This window comes from Acomys minous (assembly GCF_964271855.1).
Source record: "Acomys minous genome assembly, chromosome: 2".
NCBI lineage: Eukaryota > Metazoa > Chordata > Mammalia > Rodentia > Muridae > Acomys > Acomys minous.
In genome coordinates, this window is record NC_140484.1 from 23,293,714 (window position 1) to 23,312,753 (window position 19,040).

At 43.9% G+C, this 19,040-nt stretch overlaps 1 protein-coding gene and 1 long non-coding RNA gene across 11 annotated transcripts in view; one reads left to right on the forward strand and one right to left on the reverse strand.

Moving 5' to 3' along the window:
- The window catches only part of LOC311587394, a 33,734-nt gene extending 15,115 nt beyond the window's left edge, over nucleotides 1-18,619 (reverse strand). Inside the window, exons 1-3 of one of the 3 annotated variants that reach the window (XR_014775845.1) lie at nucleotides 17,918-18,619; nucleotides 15,923-16,023; nucleotides 14,069-14,827 (exon numbers count right to left, since the gene is read on the reverse strand). This is a non-coding gene — a long non-coding RNA (uncharacterized lncRNA). Of the gene's footprint in view, nucleotides 1-14,068; nucleotides 14,836-15,922; nucleotides 16,024-17,917 lie in introns of those variants that run through there. The other 2 variants (XR_014775846.1, XR_014775844.1) reach the window with 2 other exon arrangements.
- Nucleotides 1-19,040, forward strand: part of CPEB3 (cytoplasmic polyadenylation element binding protein 3) — a 204,876-nt gene that overhangs the window by 25,516 nt on the left and 160,320 nt on the right. For 3 of the 8 annotated variants that reach the window (XM_084763887.1, XM_084763890.1, XM_084763885.1), the window contains exon 2: nucleotides 16,948-17,984. In XM_084763887.1, coding sequence (XP_084620013.1) covers nucleotides 16,959-17,984 — 1,026 coding nt within the window. In that variant the 5' untranslated portion in view covers nucleotides 16,948-16,958. Of the gene's footprint in view, nucleotides 1-13,920; nucleotides 14,051-16,078; nucleotides 16,732-16,915; nucleotides 17,985-19,040 lie in introns of those variants that run through there. The other 5 variants (XM_084763884.1, XM_084763888.1, XM_084763886.1 and 2 more) reach the window with 4 other exon arrangements.

Sequence of the window (19,040 nt, forward strand, 5' to 3'; positions counted from 1 at the left end):
AGTCAGCCCTCTACTAGTGGGCTGACTTATGTGTCTCCTGGTGTTAGTGTTAAGTTGGAAGGAGACAAAGGACAAAGAATCACAGTATAGACTTTCTAGGTAGTTCAACTGCCTCCCAGGTTAACTTTAGACTGCGAACACTAACCTTTACTGTTTGGGCTTGTAAAAAAATGCTTTCATACATACTAACATAATTTTGGATATTTAGATACAGCAACTGTTAAATTGTCTCCATTTTATTCTAGAGGAAGCAAATTAAGAAACTGAGAACATGGTTTTTATAGGCATATTGTCTACATGTAAGTCTGGGCTCCTTTTCTTCCCAAAGTTATCATTTGTGGCTGGACTGGTTGCATAGTCTGGTCATTGAAGCCATTTGGGAAGCTGAGGCAAGAGGACCACAAGTTCAAGGCCAACCTGGGCTGGCCGCAAATTCCTGGTCTCAAGTAATCTTGTTGTCTTAGTCTTTTAGTACTCGGGAATACAGGGTCCACCACTGCTCCTAGAGATAGTTTGTCCTTTTAGGAAGAGTAGAGTATTGAGTTCCCTACAAGAGGGTAGTGGGCTGGATAGTAGCAGAAATGCTGCCTATGGCCCAAATACTTGCTACCGTTTTTTCTTAGGACCAAGGAACTGGTCATGGGAATAACTAAGCTTAGACAATCAGATGTAGATATAATTTATTTTTGAGACAGGGTTTCATTTAACTCAGACTTGTCTCAAATTCACTAGGGAGCCAAGGCTGCCTTTGAATTCCTGATCCTTTTGTGCCAGCCTTCTGAGTACTGGTATTCCAGTCATTTGCCACTATGCCTGATGACAACTGAATCTGATAATCTCATGCCCTTTCCACATGTCACCTCTTACAATATTGAGTTGATCCTCTACCACTGTGACGATGCCATTTTATGTTTAGCATTTTATCAAGTAGTCTATTTTTTTCCCCAAAAGTAATAGCAGAGACAGTTGCCACACATATTTGTTTTTCAGATTCCTCCAGAAAATGTCAGTCATAGAGTCAGGTGTGGTGGCACATGCCTGTAATCCTAGTGCTCAGGAGGCTGAGGCAGGAGGCTTATGAAGTTGAGACTAGTTTGGGTCATTTAGGGTATACTGTCTCAAACAACAACAACAACAAACCAAACAACCAACCAAACAAAACCTGTGAAATACGCCTCTGGATTTTGGTTTATGTGGTTACAGCAAGACCCTAAGGAAGCCAGTCTTCAATAAGAGAAGACAAAGATGAATTATGGAGGAAAAAATAGAAGGCAAAGATGACTTACATGCAATTTAGCTACTGAATGAGTTATAGTGTGAGTAATAAAATAAAACAAAAGCCCAGCATTCAGGAGGCTGAGGTAGGTAGTTAATTCAAGGTTAGCTTGGTCTGTGTCTGAAAAACCAACAAAACTCAGATGAATTAATAGAACAGAATCAACTCTTCTTGGAACTATGCCCTTCTAGATGCTGGGATCAAAGCCAGGGCCTATCAAGCTGCTAGGTAAACACTATCACTGAGCTGCAGTGATAAATATATATCACTTATATAAAGCCCAGTCCCAGATACACTGTGCAAGAACTGTTTTAGAACATTTCTGAGCTTAAACCTGATTGGCTTGTGGTGGGGACTCGAATGTATTCATGCGTCCTGTTTGTGGCTTGCCCCTTCAGGACGCAGCTCTATAATAAAGTCCATGTCTTTGCCTAGAGGAGTGAGGGCTGGATTTCAGTTTCTACTGCTCACTTTCTAGTGCTGAGGGGTGTGTTATATGATCTGTGAAGGGGAAGGCAAGCACTCTGTACCGTCTATTACTGTATAAGCTACTAGCATCAAGTCAGATTATAAAAGTGAAGACATTTGGTAAAGTCCAGGTCCCCATGTGAGAAAGGCACTGATAATAAGCAGACACTGCTTGGCATCAAATGAGGGGGTCCAAGGGCTACCTGGACAGACATACCAACCTTGTCCTTGTGGTGATTCCTATGACTCATCAGATTGTGTAGAACCTGCTAATTGCTGTTTGCTAATGCAGAGTTTGCTTCGTTACCTCTAGTCTGGACTAGCCTTTTCTCTCAATGTATTAAGACAAATCAGTTGTCTTTTTACTTTTAGACAGGGTTTCACGTGGCCCAGATTGGCCTTGAGCTCACTATAGAACTTAAGATGACAACTCAGTGTAGAGCTGAAGATAACTTTGAACTCCAGATCCTCCGGCCTCTGCCTCTAGTGCTGGAATGATCAGGATGAGCCACTGCATGGGCTTTAGTGAGTCAACTTCTGGACGATTGTCATACTTATTTTAGGACACCCTAGAGAGGGACACTCTTGCCCATGGGTAGAATTTGGTTGAACCTTTGCACTGGTTTTCGTATATTGTTGTTTCAGTGGTAGAAAGAGAGGTCGCTAAACCAGCTTTTGCCTTCTTTCCACACCCTTGAAGCTCAAACTGTTCCTGTGGCTGGGTGAATTGAGGAGAAAAGGATCTGTTTGTATGAGTCATTAAACAAAAGACAGGGTAGGTGTCAACCTGAAATTAGGTCCTTGCTCTGCCAATAGTTGTGCAAGTAGTAAATCACAAAAGTTGCTCCCCCCCTCTTTTTTTTTTTTTTAACTTCTGTTGTTAAAGATAGTATTTACCCCAAAGCTTTATTACATGGGCAAAATGAAATTAGTTAAAACAGATGTGGTGCTACACTTCTGTAATCCCAGCATTCAGGCAGGAGGATAAGAAGTTCAAGCCTAGCTTAAACTACATAGGCAATTCCAGGCCCGCCCTAGCTACATGGTGAAACCTTGTCTCAAAAATAAAATAAAAAACAAAGAAGACAAAGTATTTTGTTTCAAAACAAAAAACTAAGTTAATATGTGGAGTGCACTAGCATTGTGTCTAGCACACAATCTATGCTTCATAAATATTAACTGCAAAGCCTGGCATGGTTGGACAGGCATGCCATCCCAGTTACTTGGAAGGCTGAGGCAGGCAGACCATAAGTTCAAGACCAGCCAAGGTTGAAGGATTAGTTCCCGGCCAGCTTGGGCAACCTAGTAAGGCCCTGACTGGAAAAAAGGCTGAGTTAGATGTCTTTATGAATGGATAAAGAAAATATATTACCTAGTTAGCCATAAAGGATGAAATGATACCATTTGCAGGAAAATGGATAGAGCTCAAGATTGTCACGTTAAACTAACAAGCAGCAGGGTCCCTGGGAGGTTCATGGTTCTTAGTAGTCTAGCTTGCTCGAAGGAGTAGGGATGCTGCTGCCTGAAAACATAGGTTGGGACGACATAGAGTCCTAATCCAAGCGTAAGTGTTTGACCATGCCCTATAGACAGCAGTGAATGCTGTGACAAAATTTTTCTCTGTGACTGTGAAATAGATAGATGGAGGAAATCCTCAAGTCACATCAAAGTCACAGCTTCAGTTTTGGAGTGGAAGGTGACATTGTAAAAGCTAATATAATCCATCTAAAGCCTGTTCCTTGAGGCTCCTCTTGGTGCCAATTTTATGACTTCTTTTCTTCCTCTGCTAGGGGTAGAACTTGGAGTCTTACACATGCTAGACAGACACTCTGCCTTTATGCCTTTACTGGTCTTATTATATAGCCCAGGCTATCCTTAAATTCAGGATCTTTCTGACTGGTTTGTGAAACAACCCTGTACTGCATTTCAAATGAAATGTTGAAACTGTTAAGAGTTTTAGCAGGGTGTAGTGGCCCGTGCTTTTAATCTCAGCACTCAGGGAGACAGAGACAGGCAGATGGCTGCAGAGTTTGAGGCCAGCCTGGTCTACAAAGTGAGTCCAGGACAGCTAAGGCTACACACAGAAACCCTGTCTTGAAAAACACAAAGCATTTTTTTTTTTCAGAGCTAGCGTGGTATACATAGTGAATTCTAATCTGGCCAGTGGCTATTATTATCAAAAATTAGTATGTAGTGGGGAAGTCTCTCCAGATGGCTCAGTAGGTTAAGGCATTTGCCACCAAGCCTGCTGAATCTGAGTTTGGCCCTTAGAAAAGAGAAAAAACTCCTTCAAGTTGTCCTCTGAGCACACAATACTTTTTATTTCAGTACTAGGCATTGTACACGGGGCCTTGTTAGATAGGCGCTTCTTTATTGACCTGCATATCCAGCCTCTTGAATAATTAAACGCATGAACTGGGTAGAATGTATTTCAGTCCTCCTGTAATTGCCTCCCAAGTGCTGGAATTAGAAGCATGCACCACTGTGCTCAGCCAGCTTTGTGTTTTGAAACAGGGTCTTTAGGAGCCTAGGCTGGCTTGCAACTCACTGTGCAACTCAGAATGATCTTGATCATCCGATCCTTTTGCCTCTGCCTCATGACTGTTGAAGGGTGCAGGCTCGTGCCACTAGGCCTGCATGTGTTAGTATGTGTAGGAGAGAGTGTGCCACAGGTGTGTAGGTACATGCAAAGGCCAGAAAAGGGTGTCAGGTCCCCTGGAGCTGGAGTTGCAGGCAACTGTGAACTGCCTGCTGTGCCAAGAACCCAAACTCAGGTCCTCCTGAAGAGCAGCATGCACTTTTAGCCACTGGGCCATTTCTCTAGTCTGTTTACCTGGTTTTTGAGACAGTATCACACTCTATAGTGAGCCTAGAACTAGCTCTCCTTAGGTCATTAGGCAGTTAGTGCCTTTACCTGCTAAGTCACGCCCCCTGGATCCACAATTAAAAAAAAACAAAACACATGGTGCTGGAAATCAAACCCAGGACCTTGAGCATGTTAGGGGAGTGCTCTACCATTAAACTATACCCTTACCCTCCTCACACAATTTTAATGAATAAACTGTGTATGTAAAAATATCTAATTAATACCTTGAACAATTTTTTTGAAACTAAAAATGAATATAAGGGGAATAACAGTGTTAAGAGCGCTTACCTATCATGCATAAGGCTCTTGACTCAAGCTCCAGAATGGCATAAGAAAGCTATTTAGAAATAAAGATGCGGGCCAGGTAGGCAGCTCAGTGGGCTTAGAAAATTCTTGCTGTGAACTGTCAGGGCTTGAGTTCAAATCCCTAGACCTCACATAAAAGCCTGAGTATGTTTGTCTGTAAACAGTGATCACATCTGTAATCCCAGTGTTCCTAGTATACTGTAAAAGGTGGAGACAGCATCCCCAGAAGCTTGTGGGAGGTAGTCTGGTATATACAGGGTCAAACACAGAGAGGGTCAGAAATAAAAACCTGAGTTGGCCTCTGACGTCCACACATCATGGCATGTGTACAGCTGCATTTATACGTACACACACACACACACACACACACACACACACACACACACACACACCACGGAGGAGAGGTGTTGCTGGAGAGGTGGTTCAGTGGTTAAAAAGCTCTGGCAGCTCTTCTGGAGGACCAGGCTTTGAGTTCCAGGACTCACATGGTGGTTTACAACTGTCTGTAACTGTAAGCTGTCTGTAAGGCAGTTATAGGGAGCCTGATGCCCTCTTCTGGCCTCTGAGTGTTCACAGACATACACATACAGGCAAAACACCTATGCATATCAAGTACTAAAATAATAATAGAAAAATTAAAGACAGACCTGGTGTTTTAGTTAGCATTTCTATTGCCGCAGCAAAACCATCATAACCAAAAAGCAAGGAGCTATTGCAGAGGCCATGGAGGAGTGCTGCTTACTGATTTGCTCGTAATGGCTTGCTCAGCCTGCCTTTTTCTAGAACCCAGGACCACCAGCCCATGGACTGGGCTCTCCTACATTGATCACTAATTGAGAAAATGCCCTACAACTGGGTCTCATGGAGGCCTTTCCTCAACTGAGGCTCCTTCTCAGATGACTCTAACTTGTGTCAAATTGACACCCAAAACCAGCCAATACACCTGGTATGGTGGTATACAAGTTCATCCCAGCTCTAGGGTGGCATAAGCAGGTGAATCTCTGTGAGTTCAATACCAGCCTCGTCTAATGTAGGGCTACCTAGTGAGAAGCTCTCTCTCTCTCTCTCTCTCTCTCTCTCTCTCTCTCTCTCTCTGTCTCTCTGTCTCTCTCTCTCTGTCTCTCTCTCTCTCTGTGTGTACATACATACATATACATGTATATACACACATATATATTTGCCATGCCAGAAGAAAACCTTCTTGATCTGGCATCAGATCAAGGACTATATTATTCTTTATTGTTATTGTTATTTTAGACTTTTTTTTTTTTTGAGATAGGGTTTCTCTGTGTAACAGGGCCCTGGCTGGCCTGGACTCACTTTGTAGACCAGGCTGGCCTTGAACTCACAGAGATCTACTTGCCTCTGCTTCCCCAGTGCTGGGATTAAAGGTGTGTGCCACGCCTGGCATATTCATTGTTTTATATACTATTCATCCGGTATCTTTATGTTTCATTCAATTTATTTTTATTAAGTTAGCAAACAAAGTAATAGTTTTTATTATGGAATTTTAATATATGTGTGTGTGATTCTATTTTGTTCAGATTTGTCCCTCTCTTCCGACATATTTATTTATTTACCTTTGCGATTGGGTCTTCTGTAGCTCAGGCAGTGCCAAACTCACTGTGTAGCTAAGGTGGTCCTTGAACTCCTGGCCCTTTTGCCTCACCTCAAGTGTTGGACATACAGGCATGTGCCACGCATACCTAGTTCATTCTGTGTGTCAGAGGTCCTTCTCTGGTAGTGATACAACCTTGGCCTTTGTTAGCACATATCAAAAACCCTTATTTTCCTGGGGTTTTTTTTTGTTTGTTTGTTTGTTTTTTTTTTTGTTTTTTGTTTTGTTTTGTTTTGTTTTAGTTTTTCCAGACAGGGTTTCTCTGTGTAGCCTTGGCTGTCCTAGACTCACTTTGTAGACCAGGCTGGCCTCGAATTCACGGTGATCCGCCTGCCTCTGCCTCCTGAGTGCTGGGATTAAAGGCGTGCACCACCACGCCTGGCCAACTTTCCTGTTTCTTAAATGAGTGACTCGTTCTTTAGAAAAACAATTGATTTGGAAAATAGTAGAAATCTGGAAACAAATATCCTATGACAGGAGAGAGGGTAGACTAATTCTGCTAAACATTGTATTGTGCTCATTAAAAACAGCAGTTTTGAAAGCTAGGTGTGGTGGCGCACGTCTTTAATTCCAGGAGGCAGAGGCAGGTGGATTGCTGTGAGTTTGAGGCCAGCCTGGTCTACAAAGCGAGTCCAGGACAGCCAGGGCTGTGACACAGAGAAACCTTGTCTAAAAAAAACCAAAAACCAAAAAACAACCCAGCAGTTTTGAAATACATGTAATAGTAAGTTTTTTTCATCTAATAATTAATTAATTAACTTAAAAATTCTCTTAGCCTTTATGAGACAAAGCATACCTTGTTCTTTGGTCAATAAACTTGTGTGCAACATCTCCACAGTGCCTAGGTTACAGTGGCTAGTTTACCATGAACATGTAAGCAAAGCATGAAGAACACTGTCCTCGCTGTATACCTGTGCTTACAGCGAATGGGGTGACTCTGTACACATAGCAAGCAAAGGCTTCAGAGAGCAGAAGTGAATAGAAGCAAATGAGGTAGGAAGGCATTCCAGGCTCAAGGCAGGGACATGGTGAAGAGCTGCCAAGGCTGGCATGGCTGGGAAGAAAAGGAGAAGGATTTTTGTTTTGTTTTGTTTTGTTTGTTTTTCCAGACAGGGTTTCTCTGTGTAGCCTTGGCTGTCCCGGACTCGATTTGTAGACCAGGCTGGGCTTGAACTCAGTGACCCACCTGCCTCTGCCTCCCGAGTGCTGGGATTAAAGGTGTGCACCACCACGCCCTGCCAGGAGCAGGATTTTATAGCTTACTCTTTCAGCAAGAGGACAGAGATTCATGAAGGCCACACCATGGAAAACGCATATGTAAAAGATGATTTATGATTTTTTTTGTTGTTGTTGCTTTTCAAGACAGGGTTTCTCTGTGTAGCCTTGGCTGTCCTGAACTCACTTTGTAGACCAGGCTGACCTCGAACTCACATCGATCCACCCGCCTCTGCCTCCCGAGTGCTGGGATTAAAGGCGTGCGCCACCACTCCCGGCTCTGATTCATGATTTTGTCTAGAAGCCGCATTTGGAAGGGTACTGTATGAAGGACATATATTTAAGGTAGGTAGTTAAGGGACAGGATTATACTGGCTGGAAATGAAGAGGAAGGGATACAAGCAGAAATTGAGGATGTAGAATGAACACGTTTTAGTGAAATTAGACTCCCTCACTGAGGAAGAAGGAGGAGGACAGAATTCTGTCTAGAATCTTGGCACTGAGTGACGGGACTGAGGGCAGTGCCATTAAATAGGATAGGTCAACCAGCTCGGTGACATAGCAAGTTTCAGGTAGGCCTCTCCTCAAAACAAGCACACACAATACCACGTCCAAACAGAAATCTGTCTACTTTCTAGTGATAGAGTAAAAACCCACATAATGGAAGAATATATACAAAAATCAATATATCTATCTTTATCTATCTATCTATCTATCTATCTATCTATCTATCTACCTACCTACCTACCTACCTACCTACATATCTACTTCCCTACTTTAATCAAAGGCTTATAATCAGAGTATGTAGAGGATTCTTACAAATCAAAAAGGGTAGACTCCTGAAGGAGAAAGGGATAAGAAACTCCACCAACAAAAAGAATCAGAGTGGAAAAAAATAGATATGAAAAGATGTCTCGCAAAGAACAGAGGCAATACAGATGTGTTACCTGAAGATCTAGAAAATTGGATATTATGTCACCTCCTTTGTACATAGGAGTGACCTAGGTCTCCTTGATTCTATATTCCTTCTCTGGCAATTTTATATCTACAGAGCTCACCATAATCCATTTCCAGATCAAATGCTTTTGCTGAATTTTACAACTGCTATTTAACTAACAGCTTCTCTGAGGGTCCTTCACTGTCCACCCCTCCTGCTTCAGCCTTCTAAATGCAGGGATTATAAGCATAGGCCAGTAGGTCCAGACAGGGTTTCCTGTGTAGCACTGGCAGTCCTGGGATTCCCTCTGTAGACAGGGCTGGCCTCCAACTCAGAGAGCTACCTGCTTCTGTCTCCCAAGTGCTGGAATTGAAGGCATGCCCCACACACCTAGCTAAACTATTCCTAATTAGTCCAGTTTGTTATTTTCATTCATGGTTATTATTTTTTTGTGGTTTGTTTTAAGGAATTGGTGGGGCTCGGATATAGGCCAGTGCTCAGAATGGGGGCTTAGTGTGTGCAAGCCCTGGATTCAATCCTCCATACCCAAACAAGTAAATTGTTGTTTACTTTAATGCTGTGAAGATATTCTTCTAGATCTCTCTCCCTCCCTCCCTCCCTCCCTCCCTCTCTCTCTCTCTCTCTCTCTCTCTCTTCCTTCAGTATTCGGGATCCATCCCAGGGCTTTGCACATACTAGGCAAACACTGCATTACTGAAATACACTCTCAATTCTAGATATGTTTCTAAACTTTTTTAATACTTGAAAAATTAGTATATATTCATTGTACGAAACAATGAGCTTTATTATGCCATTTAAAAATACACATGTCATGTACTTTGACTACATTTAAAAATACACATTTCATGTACTTTGACTATATATGCTCCTGTCTCCTCTCTGGCCACTTTTTTCCTGCATCCTCTTCTACATTTTTGTCCTTTTTGGGTTGCTATTTACTTTTCTTTTGTTGTTTTTTGAGATAAGGTCTTATTGAACCCAAGCGGTCCAGAAACTTAAGGAGAGAGAAAAGCACCCCAGAAAGGTGTACATGACCTTGGTATGCTGTTTTATGCCTAGGAAGCAGAAGTTCAAGGCCATCCTGGGCTACAGGATGATGATTTTGGTTAAATACAAAATGAAGTGCTAGGAAGGCGGCTCAGTGGGAAAAGCACATGCTATGCAAGGATGAGGAACTGAGTTTGTATCCTCAGCATCCATGTAATTGCTGGGATGGTGTGGCAGCCTGCTTGTGATCCTAGAGCTTAGGAGACAGAGATGGGGTCTTAGAGCAAGCAGGCTCATTGGATCAGCAGAATCAGCCATCTTAGATTCAAATGTGAGGCACTAGAGACTTTGCCTTTAATATAAAGTGGAGAACAATGAAAAAAAAAAAACCAAACAAACAGCAAAACTAGTGTCAACCTCTGGGCTTTACATGTGTGCTCACACATGTAGACATGAATACTACACACACACACACACACACACATACACACACACACAGAGAGAGAGAGAGAGAGAGAGAGAGAGAGAGAGAGAGAGAGAGAGAGAGAAAGAGACAGAGAGAGACAGAGACACACACACACACACACACAGAGACACAGAGACACACACACACACACACACACACACACACACACACTCACATACCCTATAAACCAATATTTCAGTAGAGAACCTTTGTCCTTGCTGAGAGCCCTCCTATGTTTGCTTGGTGTGTATTCTTTGGTATTCTTGTTTGAGCTATTTTCTTTTTAGCCCTGAGTGCTTGTTTTAGGAAAGAAGCGCAGAGATTAGTCAGTCACTTTTCAGTTCATTATCACTCACCAAGAGTGATGAATTACAAGCCTGTGAATTACCAGATCTGCACTTGGGGTCAGTTGGATATATAAATGTTCAAGTAAACCATTTCAGATATGCACTCGAATAAAGAAGTAGATAAATTTTGGGGGGCAGTTAGGGGGCTAGGCAACAAAGCCTTTATAGTCAATGCTGGAGCTAGTGTGAATCCTGCTGTTTTAGCCCCTGAAGTGTTGGGATTACAGGCATATGCCACTACACCTAACTTCTACCTTAATTATTATGGTTGGTTTTTTTTTTCCTTATATAACTTAATATTCCTTAAGTAACTGGACACAGAGCCTGAGGATGTGGTTCAGTTGATAGAGCGCTTGCATAGCATTGGTGAACCCGAGTCCATTCGAGCACTATATAAACCAGATGTGGTGTGTACTCCTGTAATCCCAGCACATGGGTGGGAGAGGAAAAGGAGAGAAGTTCAAAGTCAGCCTTGATCACAAGGTAAGTTCAGACCTTGTCTCAAAACAGAAACAATCTGGGCATGATGCCCACACTTGAGAGGCACTTGAGAGGCAGAGGCAGGTGGATGTCTCTGAGTTTGAGGCCAGCCAGGGCTACACAGTAAGATCCTGTCTCAAACAAAACAAAACCAGAAAACTCATTAAAACAAAAACATAAACCCAAAAACAAAACAAAAGGAAGGATAGAAAAAAAAAACCCTAGAAACAAAAGTACTGAAAGATGCAAATTGGTATAGTTTCTGGTAATTCTTTCTAACTTACAAGTCAGGAAGGGAAATAGAAAATTACGACAGTTGTAACTGATGCTTAGCATTTTCAAGTCTAAGGTCAATCAGCACAGTCATTAACTGACATTTACTCTGAACCCCATGGGTGAATGGCATGGAACCAGATTCCATAGAAATAGTATCTCCTACCTCTGTGAGCAAACTTAGCTCTTGATCTTTGCTCTCAGGAGCTGTACATAATGACAGTTGATGTTAATGTGCTGCGAGAGTTGGCCTTGAAAACATTAGGTTAAAATAGGGGAAATCATATATCAAGTTTAGTAATAAAAAGAAATTAAAGGCTGTGTGTGGTAGCACCTATAGTCCCACTACTTTGGGAGGTAGAGACAGACAAATCAGGAGTTCAAGAACATACTCAGCTACATTGCAAGTTCAAGGCCAGCCTGGGCTAAATGACCCCCTGCTTCAAAATCAACCCCAAATGTTTCCCCAATACAATTAACCCCAACTAGAAACTACATATAAGCCAGGTGTGGTAGCGCACACTGTTAATCAGCAGAGGCAGGCACATCTCTGTGAGTTTGAGGCCAGCCTGGTCTATAGAGGAAATTTCAGGATAGCCAGAGCAATAAGTTTCTCTGAAACCCTGTCTTGGGGGCGGGAGATGGGGTGGGTGGGCGGTGGGGAAGAAACTGCATATGTTTTTAAAAGTCTTGAACAAAGAAGTCATTGTCCAATGGCCGGGCGTGGTGGTGCACGCCTTTAATCTCAGCACTCAGGAGGCAGAGGCAGGTGGATCCCTGTGAGTTTGAGGCCAGCATGGTCTACAAAGCGAGTCCAGGACAGCCAAGGCTACACAGAGAAACCCTGTCTTGGGGGGGGGGGGGAAGAAGTCATTGTCCAATGCAGTAACACTCTTAAGGTTTTAAGTTATTTACTAATTAGTATCTTATTAAATATTATTTTCAGTGAAAGTTAAATTTTATTTGAGTACTATGTCAATAATACAACGTAGACTTTCATTTTATCAGGTAAAAATAGGTCAATCAGCACAGTCATTAACTGACATTTACTCTGAACCCCATGGGTGAATGGCATGGAACCAGATTCCATAGAAATAGTATCTCCTACCTCTACCTGAGTTGACTGACAGCATACAGGTAGATTTTTTTCCCCCATGGGTATATATTTGTGTGTGTTTACGTATGTGGGAGTTGTGCATGTGAGTGTGAGTGCTAGTGGAAGCCAGAGGTCAACCTCAGTGTCCTTCCTCAGGAGCAGTCTGCCATTTTATTTTCTGGAGTGGAGAGGGGTGGGGGCATGGTGGAGTGACTCTAGGTTGTGGCCAAACGGAAAGCTGGAGTGGCCAGCAGCCTACAGTACCTGGTTATCCCAGGCAGCCTCCCATCCAGGTGCTAACCAGGCCCTGCTTAGGTCAGAAGAGAAAGGCTCAAGTCAGGGTGATATGGCCATAGACGTTTGTTTTTCTTTAAAAAACAAAAACAAAAACAACCATCTCTCAGTTTGGACTGGATTTATGTAGTAGGCTAGCCTGGCCAGTCAGAGCTCCAGGGACCCACTTGTTCAGGCCTCTCCAGCTTTGGGTTTGTAAGGATACAATGCTGCTGAGTTTAGGCTTTTCTCTGGGTGGGGGGAGGGGGCAGGCAGGGGAGGGGGGTAGGGCCAGGACTTTATCACCTAAGCTAGCTCTCCAGCCCTTTTATGGTTTGTGTAGCCCTAGCTGGTTGTCCAAGAACTCATGGGCATTCTGTTGCCTTAGCCTTAATAGTACAGCAATTATGAATGTGGGCTTTGCTCCTCCAGTAAAAATTCAAATACAGAGAAATGCTGAACTGACTGTGGTAGCAGAAGCCTCGAAAGCACTGGGAAAGTAAAGGCAGGAGGATTGGCGCAAATTTGAAGCCTGCTTGATCTACACAGCCAGTTCTAAGCCAGCTAGGGGTTACATAGGGAGATCCCGTCTCAGTCAGTCCGTTCTGGTAGATAGGATGTCAAACATTTGTGATTAAAACATATTTTTACCTTCAAGGTCAGTAGCACATTGAGTATTAAGGTATGTTTAAAGTTTAGTATTAGGCAGGTGTGGTAGCTCGTATCTGTAATCCCAGCTTTTGGGAGGGTAAGGCAGAGGATCCAGGCTAGCCCGGGCTAGGTAGGGAAACCTGTCGCCAGTGTCACCAAACAGAACAAAGCAAAGTGGGTGGAGGCTTCAGTGTTATCATTCCGTGGTCGTTCTGCATCTCTCTCTCTCTCTCTCTCTTTCTCTCTCTCCCTCTCTCTCCCTCCCTCTCTCTCTCTCTCCCCCTCCCTCCCTCTCTCTCCCTCTCCCTCTCTCTCCCCCTCTCGGTTCCTATTGCTGGCTACCCAGCCATTACCATCATAATACCATTTAAGGTAGCTCAGCTGGATATTTATTCTGAGTCCTACAATCTACTTTTTCTTTTAGCCTTGCTTCCTAAATCAAATTGACAATCCAGTTTATTTTTCCTTCTTTTATATCAACAACTTTTGATTTAGATTGGTTAGGAGGCTATAATATAATCCGGGCACAACCTCTCCCCCTTGGAATCTGTATTTACGAGGCTTCCTCCTTTCCTCGCTGAACGTGCTGAAGCTGGGCTGAGTACCTTGTGAAGGACTTCAGCCCCCACAGTCCTCTGTGTGCGCATGCCCACTCTTCTTACAGTTGTCAAAGTGCTTTTCCAGAGCGGTCACATAATCAACCCGAAAGAAGAAATAAATACTATTCATTTTTTCAATTTTATCGATCTGTAAAAACTGGACATTTAAAGGTAACTGCTGCTATGAATTTATTACTTGAAACTGGGTTATTGCATGTAAAAGCCGATCTATTGTGTCTGGTGGGGGAGGGGAAAGAGGCATCTATTTCTCAGACTTGGCTATATAGAAGCAAAAAAAAAAGAAAGAAAAAAAACCCTCAAAACCAAAAACCCCTCCAAATCAAAATATAGAGGCAGTTACTTAAGGATACTGCATACTGACTTTGTAAATTTTATATTAATCATGGACTTAGCGTTTGTTTAAAAGATCTTATTTGTTAAAAGGTGGGTCTTGACCTTGACCGAGTGAATTTATACAGAAAGTGAAATTTGTATTATTTTTAAAGAGAACTGAGAAAAGAAAGGAGTGTTTTGCTAAAACATTTTGAGAATTTAATGATATAGTATTAATGGTAGTTAAAGCCATTATAAAATATTCTGAGTTTAGGTTACTTTTTTGGCTTAGAGGTGGTGGTGTGGGTAAAGTACAGCATTTTCCCCCATTGAGAGCATGCAGTTTAAGCTAAAGGCATTTGCAAAAGTGTTGAATGCAAGCAATATGAAAACCTAGGTGATACTAAGATTATAATCCAATACATGCTTCAGCCATGATGATAAAGCTATTGTAAGAAAATCCTAGCTCACCAAAGCTCTCAAATTCCAGAAGTCGAATGGTCTACTGCAGAGCTGTGAGAAGGAGGAATGGAAATGTCTGTGCCCACCCTCTTTGCCAATGATGAGACTTTGTGCTGTCTGAATCCAAGGCCCACTCTCCTCTCTGTGCTCTACCTATAACACTAACCAAAGCCATTGTTTTAGATGCAGAAACTGAGGAACATAAAAGCAATCTAAAGCAAGCTCTACTGATAGTAGCAGGCAGTCCTTGATGCGTTTTGTATTATACTGGGCCTTTTTTTGGAGATGGGGTGGAGGGAGAGGAATAGAAAGGAAAGTAAGGTGATTGAAAGAAGTGTAGTATTTTCCTAAGCCCACTATGTTCTTTGTATATGAAACTTTGAAATGAAAGATGGTATCTGTTAAGCATTTTAACTATAATTTTAATAAAACAACTGTTAATTCAACTTTTTGTCTTATATCCTTTGTGTAATAGTTAAGAGCGACACCACCTCCATTTTAAGAGTTGTAAATTTGAATAGTCCAAAGACAGAACTGTTGTGTGTGTTTGAATACCCTTATACAAATGTCCCAAGAAAGATGCTTCTCTAGTATGAGTTAATTAACTATATTAAATATATTAATAACCTTACTGCAATTGTACTGAATCATCATCTAAAAATAATTATATGTTTGGTCATAGCTCCTTTAACATTTCAAAATATTTGTTTGCAAGGTCTCAGCCCTGTAATAGTCAGATATTTAAAGCAATTAACATATTCTGAGACAAGTTAATTCAGTGATAACTACATGCATGGAAATCGTTTGGTTTTGAATGATTACTGTTTTCATCCTTGAGTAAGAAGACAGGTTGTATGACAGAGGTGAATATAGCCTTTCTATGTGAAGTGGAAAATACCATACACTCCTTATATGGCTAAATGAAGCAGAGAGGGTAATGTACTATAATTACAATGTATGAGAATTTGGGACTTTGTACTCCTCTATTTTTAACAGTTGCTAACATATGGTAATTCAGGGTCGTCAAACCATAGTCTTTCACTGCTAATACTAGTGATAAAAGAATGGATTCTAAATTTGCCAGTCTTGTGACTGAGGCAGCAGTTGGAGGGTTCAAAAATGAAAATCTGGCAACCCCAGAATTATCTTGACTGTCTACTTAAATCTCAGATGCATTTTTAAAGTCCCACCCCCACTTCATCTCACAGACTCTGTCCCTTCCTCCCTCCCCACCTCCCTCCCTCTGACCTCAAATCCAACCAGAAGCATTTCTCCACTCTGCAGAGAATCTCAGGCTCCCGTTGAGACCTGAAACGCCAAGAAACCAGGAAATCTCTTGGGCGGCAGAACTGGAGAATAAGCAGAAAACCCACAATCCTTAGAGTAATAAAAAGGAAACACTTCTAAACATTTCAATAGGTTTTCACTTTATTTTTTGTCAGGTTTCACATATACCAGACTGGACTATGTAGTCAAGGCTGACCTTGAATTTTTGATCCTCTTGCCTCTACCTTCAGAGTACTAGGATTTGAAGCATGTGCTACCACGCCTGGCGATTTTCATCTTTTTAAAAACTGGATTTTCTTTTTATATTAAAACGTCTCCTAACAAAATGGAGTAGCTGGCGCTACCGAGAGGCCAGAGAATGATTGTGCAGCTGAGTTCTTCCAACAAATGCCAAAGATTTTCTCTCTCGTGGTTCGCTGCAGCCAAATGAAACAATTATCCGAGGCAAGAAGGCGGTTTGCTAATCAAGAGGGCTAAGTCGCCTTAAATTTTTTTTTAAAAAAGTGCTCCAGCTGGGGAAGGGGAAAGAGAGGGTCGTGTACTATGTCTTTTTAACCTTGCTGAAGGACGCAGCACTATTTATTGACGTATGCAAATAACTGGGGGAGGGTGGTGCTTGGGAAAAAACAGGAACCAGAATCAGTTTCTCATTGCAGGGTGAACGCTCTGAGTTCCGGTGAAGGGGAAAGAGACGTGGCGAAATTGCTGTCTTTCTGTCTTATAAGCACATCTCTCACTAACACAGAAAAGGGACCGAGACGTCAGAAAGGGTGAAGACGCTCTCACAGTATTTTTAGAGACCTTGCTCGAGCCCTCCCCCCACCCCCAGCCCGACCTGCTCTTCTAAATGCGAGATTATGGATTTGCATTGCAATTGGCTAGTGGCTGTGGCACTGGATTTTCGCAAGTAAAACACCCGCCCGCTTCAGTGAGGGGCATTCATGATCATACTGACAATAACGCATCTCTCTTTCTTCCCGTTTCAGCTGCGCAAACCATGCAGGATGATTTACTGATGGACAAAAGCAAAACCCAGCCCCAGTCTCAGCAGCAGCAGCAGCAGCGGCAGCAGCAGCAGCAGCAGCAGCAGCAGCAACAGCTCCAGCCTGAGCCCGGCGCAGCCGAAGCCCCGTCCACGCCCCTCTCCTCAGAGACCCCCAAGCCCGAAGATAGTAGTGCAGTGCCGGCCCTCAGCCCCGCCTCTGCCCCGCCAGCTCCCAACGGCCCGGACAAGATGCAGATGGAGTCGCCGCTCCTGCCGGGCTTGAGTTTCCATCAGCCCCCTCAGCAGCCGCCGCCGCCGCCACAGGAGCCCGCAGCGCCGGGAGCGTCGCTGTCGCCGTCCTTCGGCAGCACCTGGTCCACCGGCACGACGAACGCAGTGGAGGACAGCTTCTTCCAGGGGATCACCCCAGTCAACGGGACCATGCTCTTCCAAAACTTCCCGCACCACGTCAACCCGGTCTTCGGAGGCACCTTCTCGCCGCAGATAGGCCTGGCGCAGACCCAGCACCACCAGCAGCCGCCGCCGCCCGCGCCGCAGCCGCCGCAGCCCGCGCAGCCCCCGCAGGCGCAGCCCTCGCAGCAACGCCGCTCGCCCGCCAGCCCCAGCCAGGCGCCCTATGCGCAGAGGAGCGCCGCCGCCTACGGCCACCAGCCCATCATGACCAGCAAGCCGTCCTCATCCTCGGCCGCTGCGGCCGCTGCTGCCGCAGCTGCCGCCTCCTCGGCCTCGTCCAGCTGGAACACGCACCAAAGCGTGAACGCCGCCTGGAGTGCCCCGTCCAACCCGTGGGGTGGCCTGCAGGCGGGCCGGGACCCTCGCCGCGCGGTCGGCGTGGGCGTGGGAGTGGGTGTAGGGGTACCCTCCCCGCTTAACCCCATCTCGCCGCTCAAAAAGCCCTTCTCCAGCAATGTGATCGCGCCACCCAAGTTCCCTCGTGCGGCCCCGCTCACCTCCAAGTCCTGGATGGAGGATAATGCCTTCCGGACCGATAATGGTAACAATCTGTTGCCTTTTCAGGTAATGCCCCTGTGAGCTTGCACACTCCTTCCTGCCGCCGGTTTCTCCCCTCTTCCCGGTTTTTAAAATCGGTCCACCTGCTATTATGCTGTTATTTAGAAGGGACGGCAAATTGCAGCACCCATCAAATCCCCTGGTTCACTGGGACTATTCCACTCATTCTGGGTGGGGGTGGGGGTGAAGTTGGGAGAACGTTGTGACTGCTTGTAGGTAAAAATGGGCTTTCCCCCCCTTCCTGTTTATTTCCTCCTGCACTGTGATTGTGCTTCATATTTTGGCCTTTGACAAATGAAGCCCAAGTGTATAGCCAGGTGCCGGAATAGCTCCGGGAGGAGGAGGAGGCTGAGATTCCTGTCGTTTTAAGTAGCTACACATTTTCAGGTTACGCAATCCTCTGCTCAAGGTGCCGCCCGAGAGCCATCCCCGCCCAAACCACCCTGGCTTTACTCTGAAAGCTGTTAACAGCCTTTGAGTGGTGCTATTCCAAATAGTTGTATATGCCCAACTAAACTAACGTGAACACATGTGTTTATGTCTCACTAAGGTCCCGGAATCACTTATAATCAGCATATTGCCCTGTCAGGAAAACTATGGGTGTGAGATTCCAACAAACACTCTGAACCATATTGGGCCTGAAGTGGAATGAGTAGAAATCCTGGAGGGGGGAACTATTCCCATGTTACTTAAAAGGAGGATTTAGAGTTTTTTTTCTTCTAGAGGAGAGAGACAACAGGACACGACCTTCACAGCCATATTGCAATGGAGTCTATTTGCTAGCTAGCACTGAAATATTTAAAGCTGCAGTGCCTTCACCAGTTGGGTTATTTAAGAAGACAATGCAGATCAATTACACCATTTGAAACTGGGCAAAGTGAAAGTCTTGCAACTTTAATGAAAAATGAGCCTTGCCCCTTGGTATTAAATGCCATGAAAAAAATCCAGGAAGTGCTCCCGACCAAAGATTGAATGGAGAAAGTGTCCTTGTTTTCAGTTGCTTTTCCTATAGTCTGTAGCCACAGCAGTAGGCAGGGGGCCAGGCCATTTGGGATCAGAAGC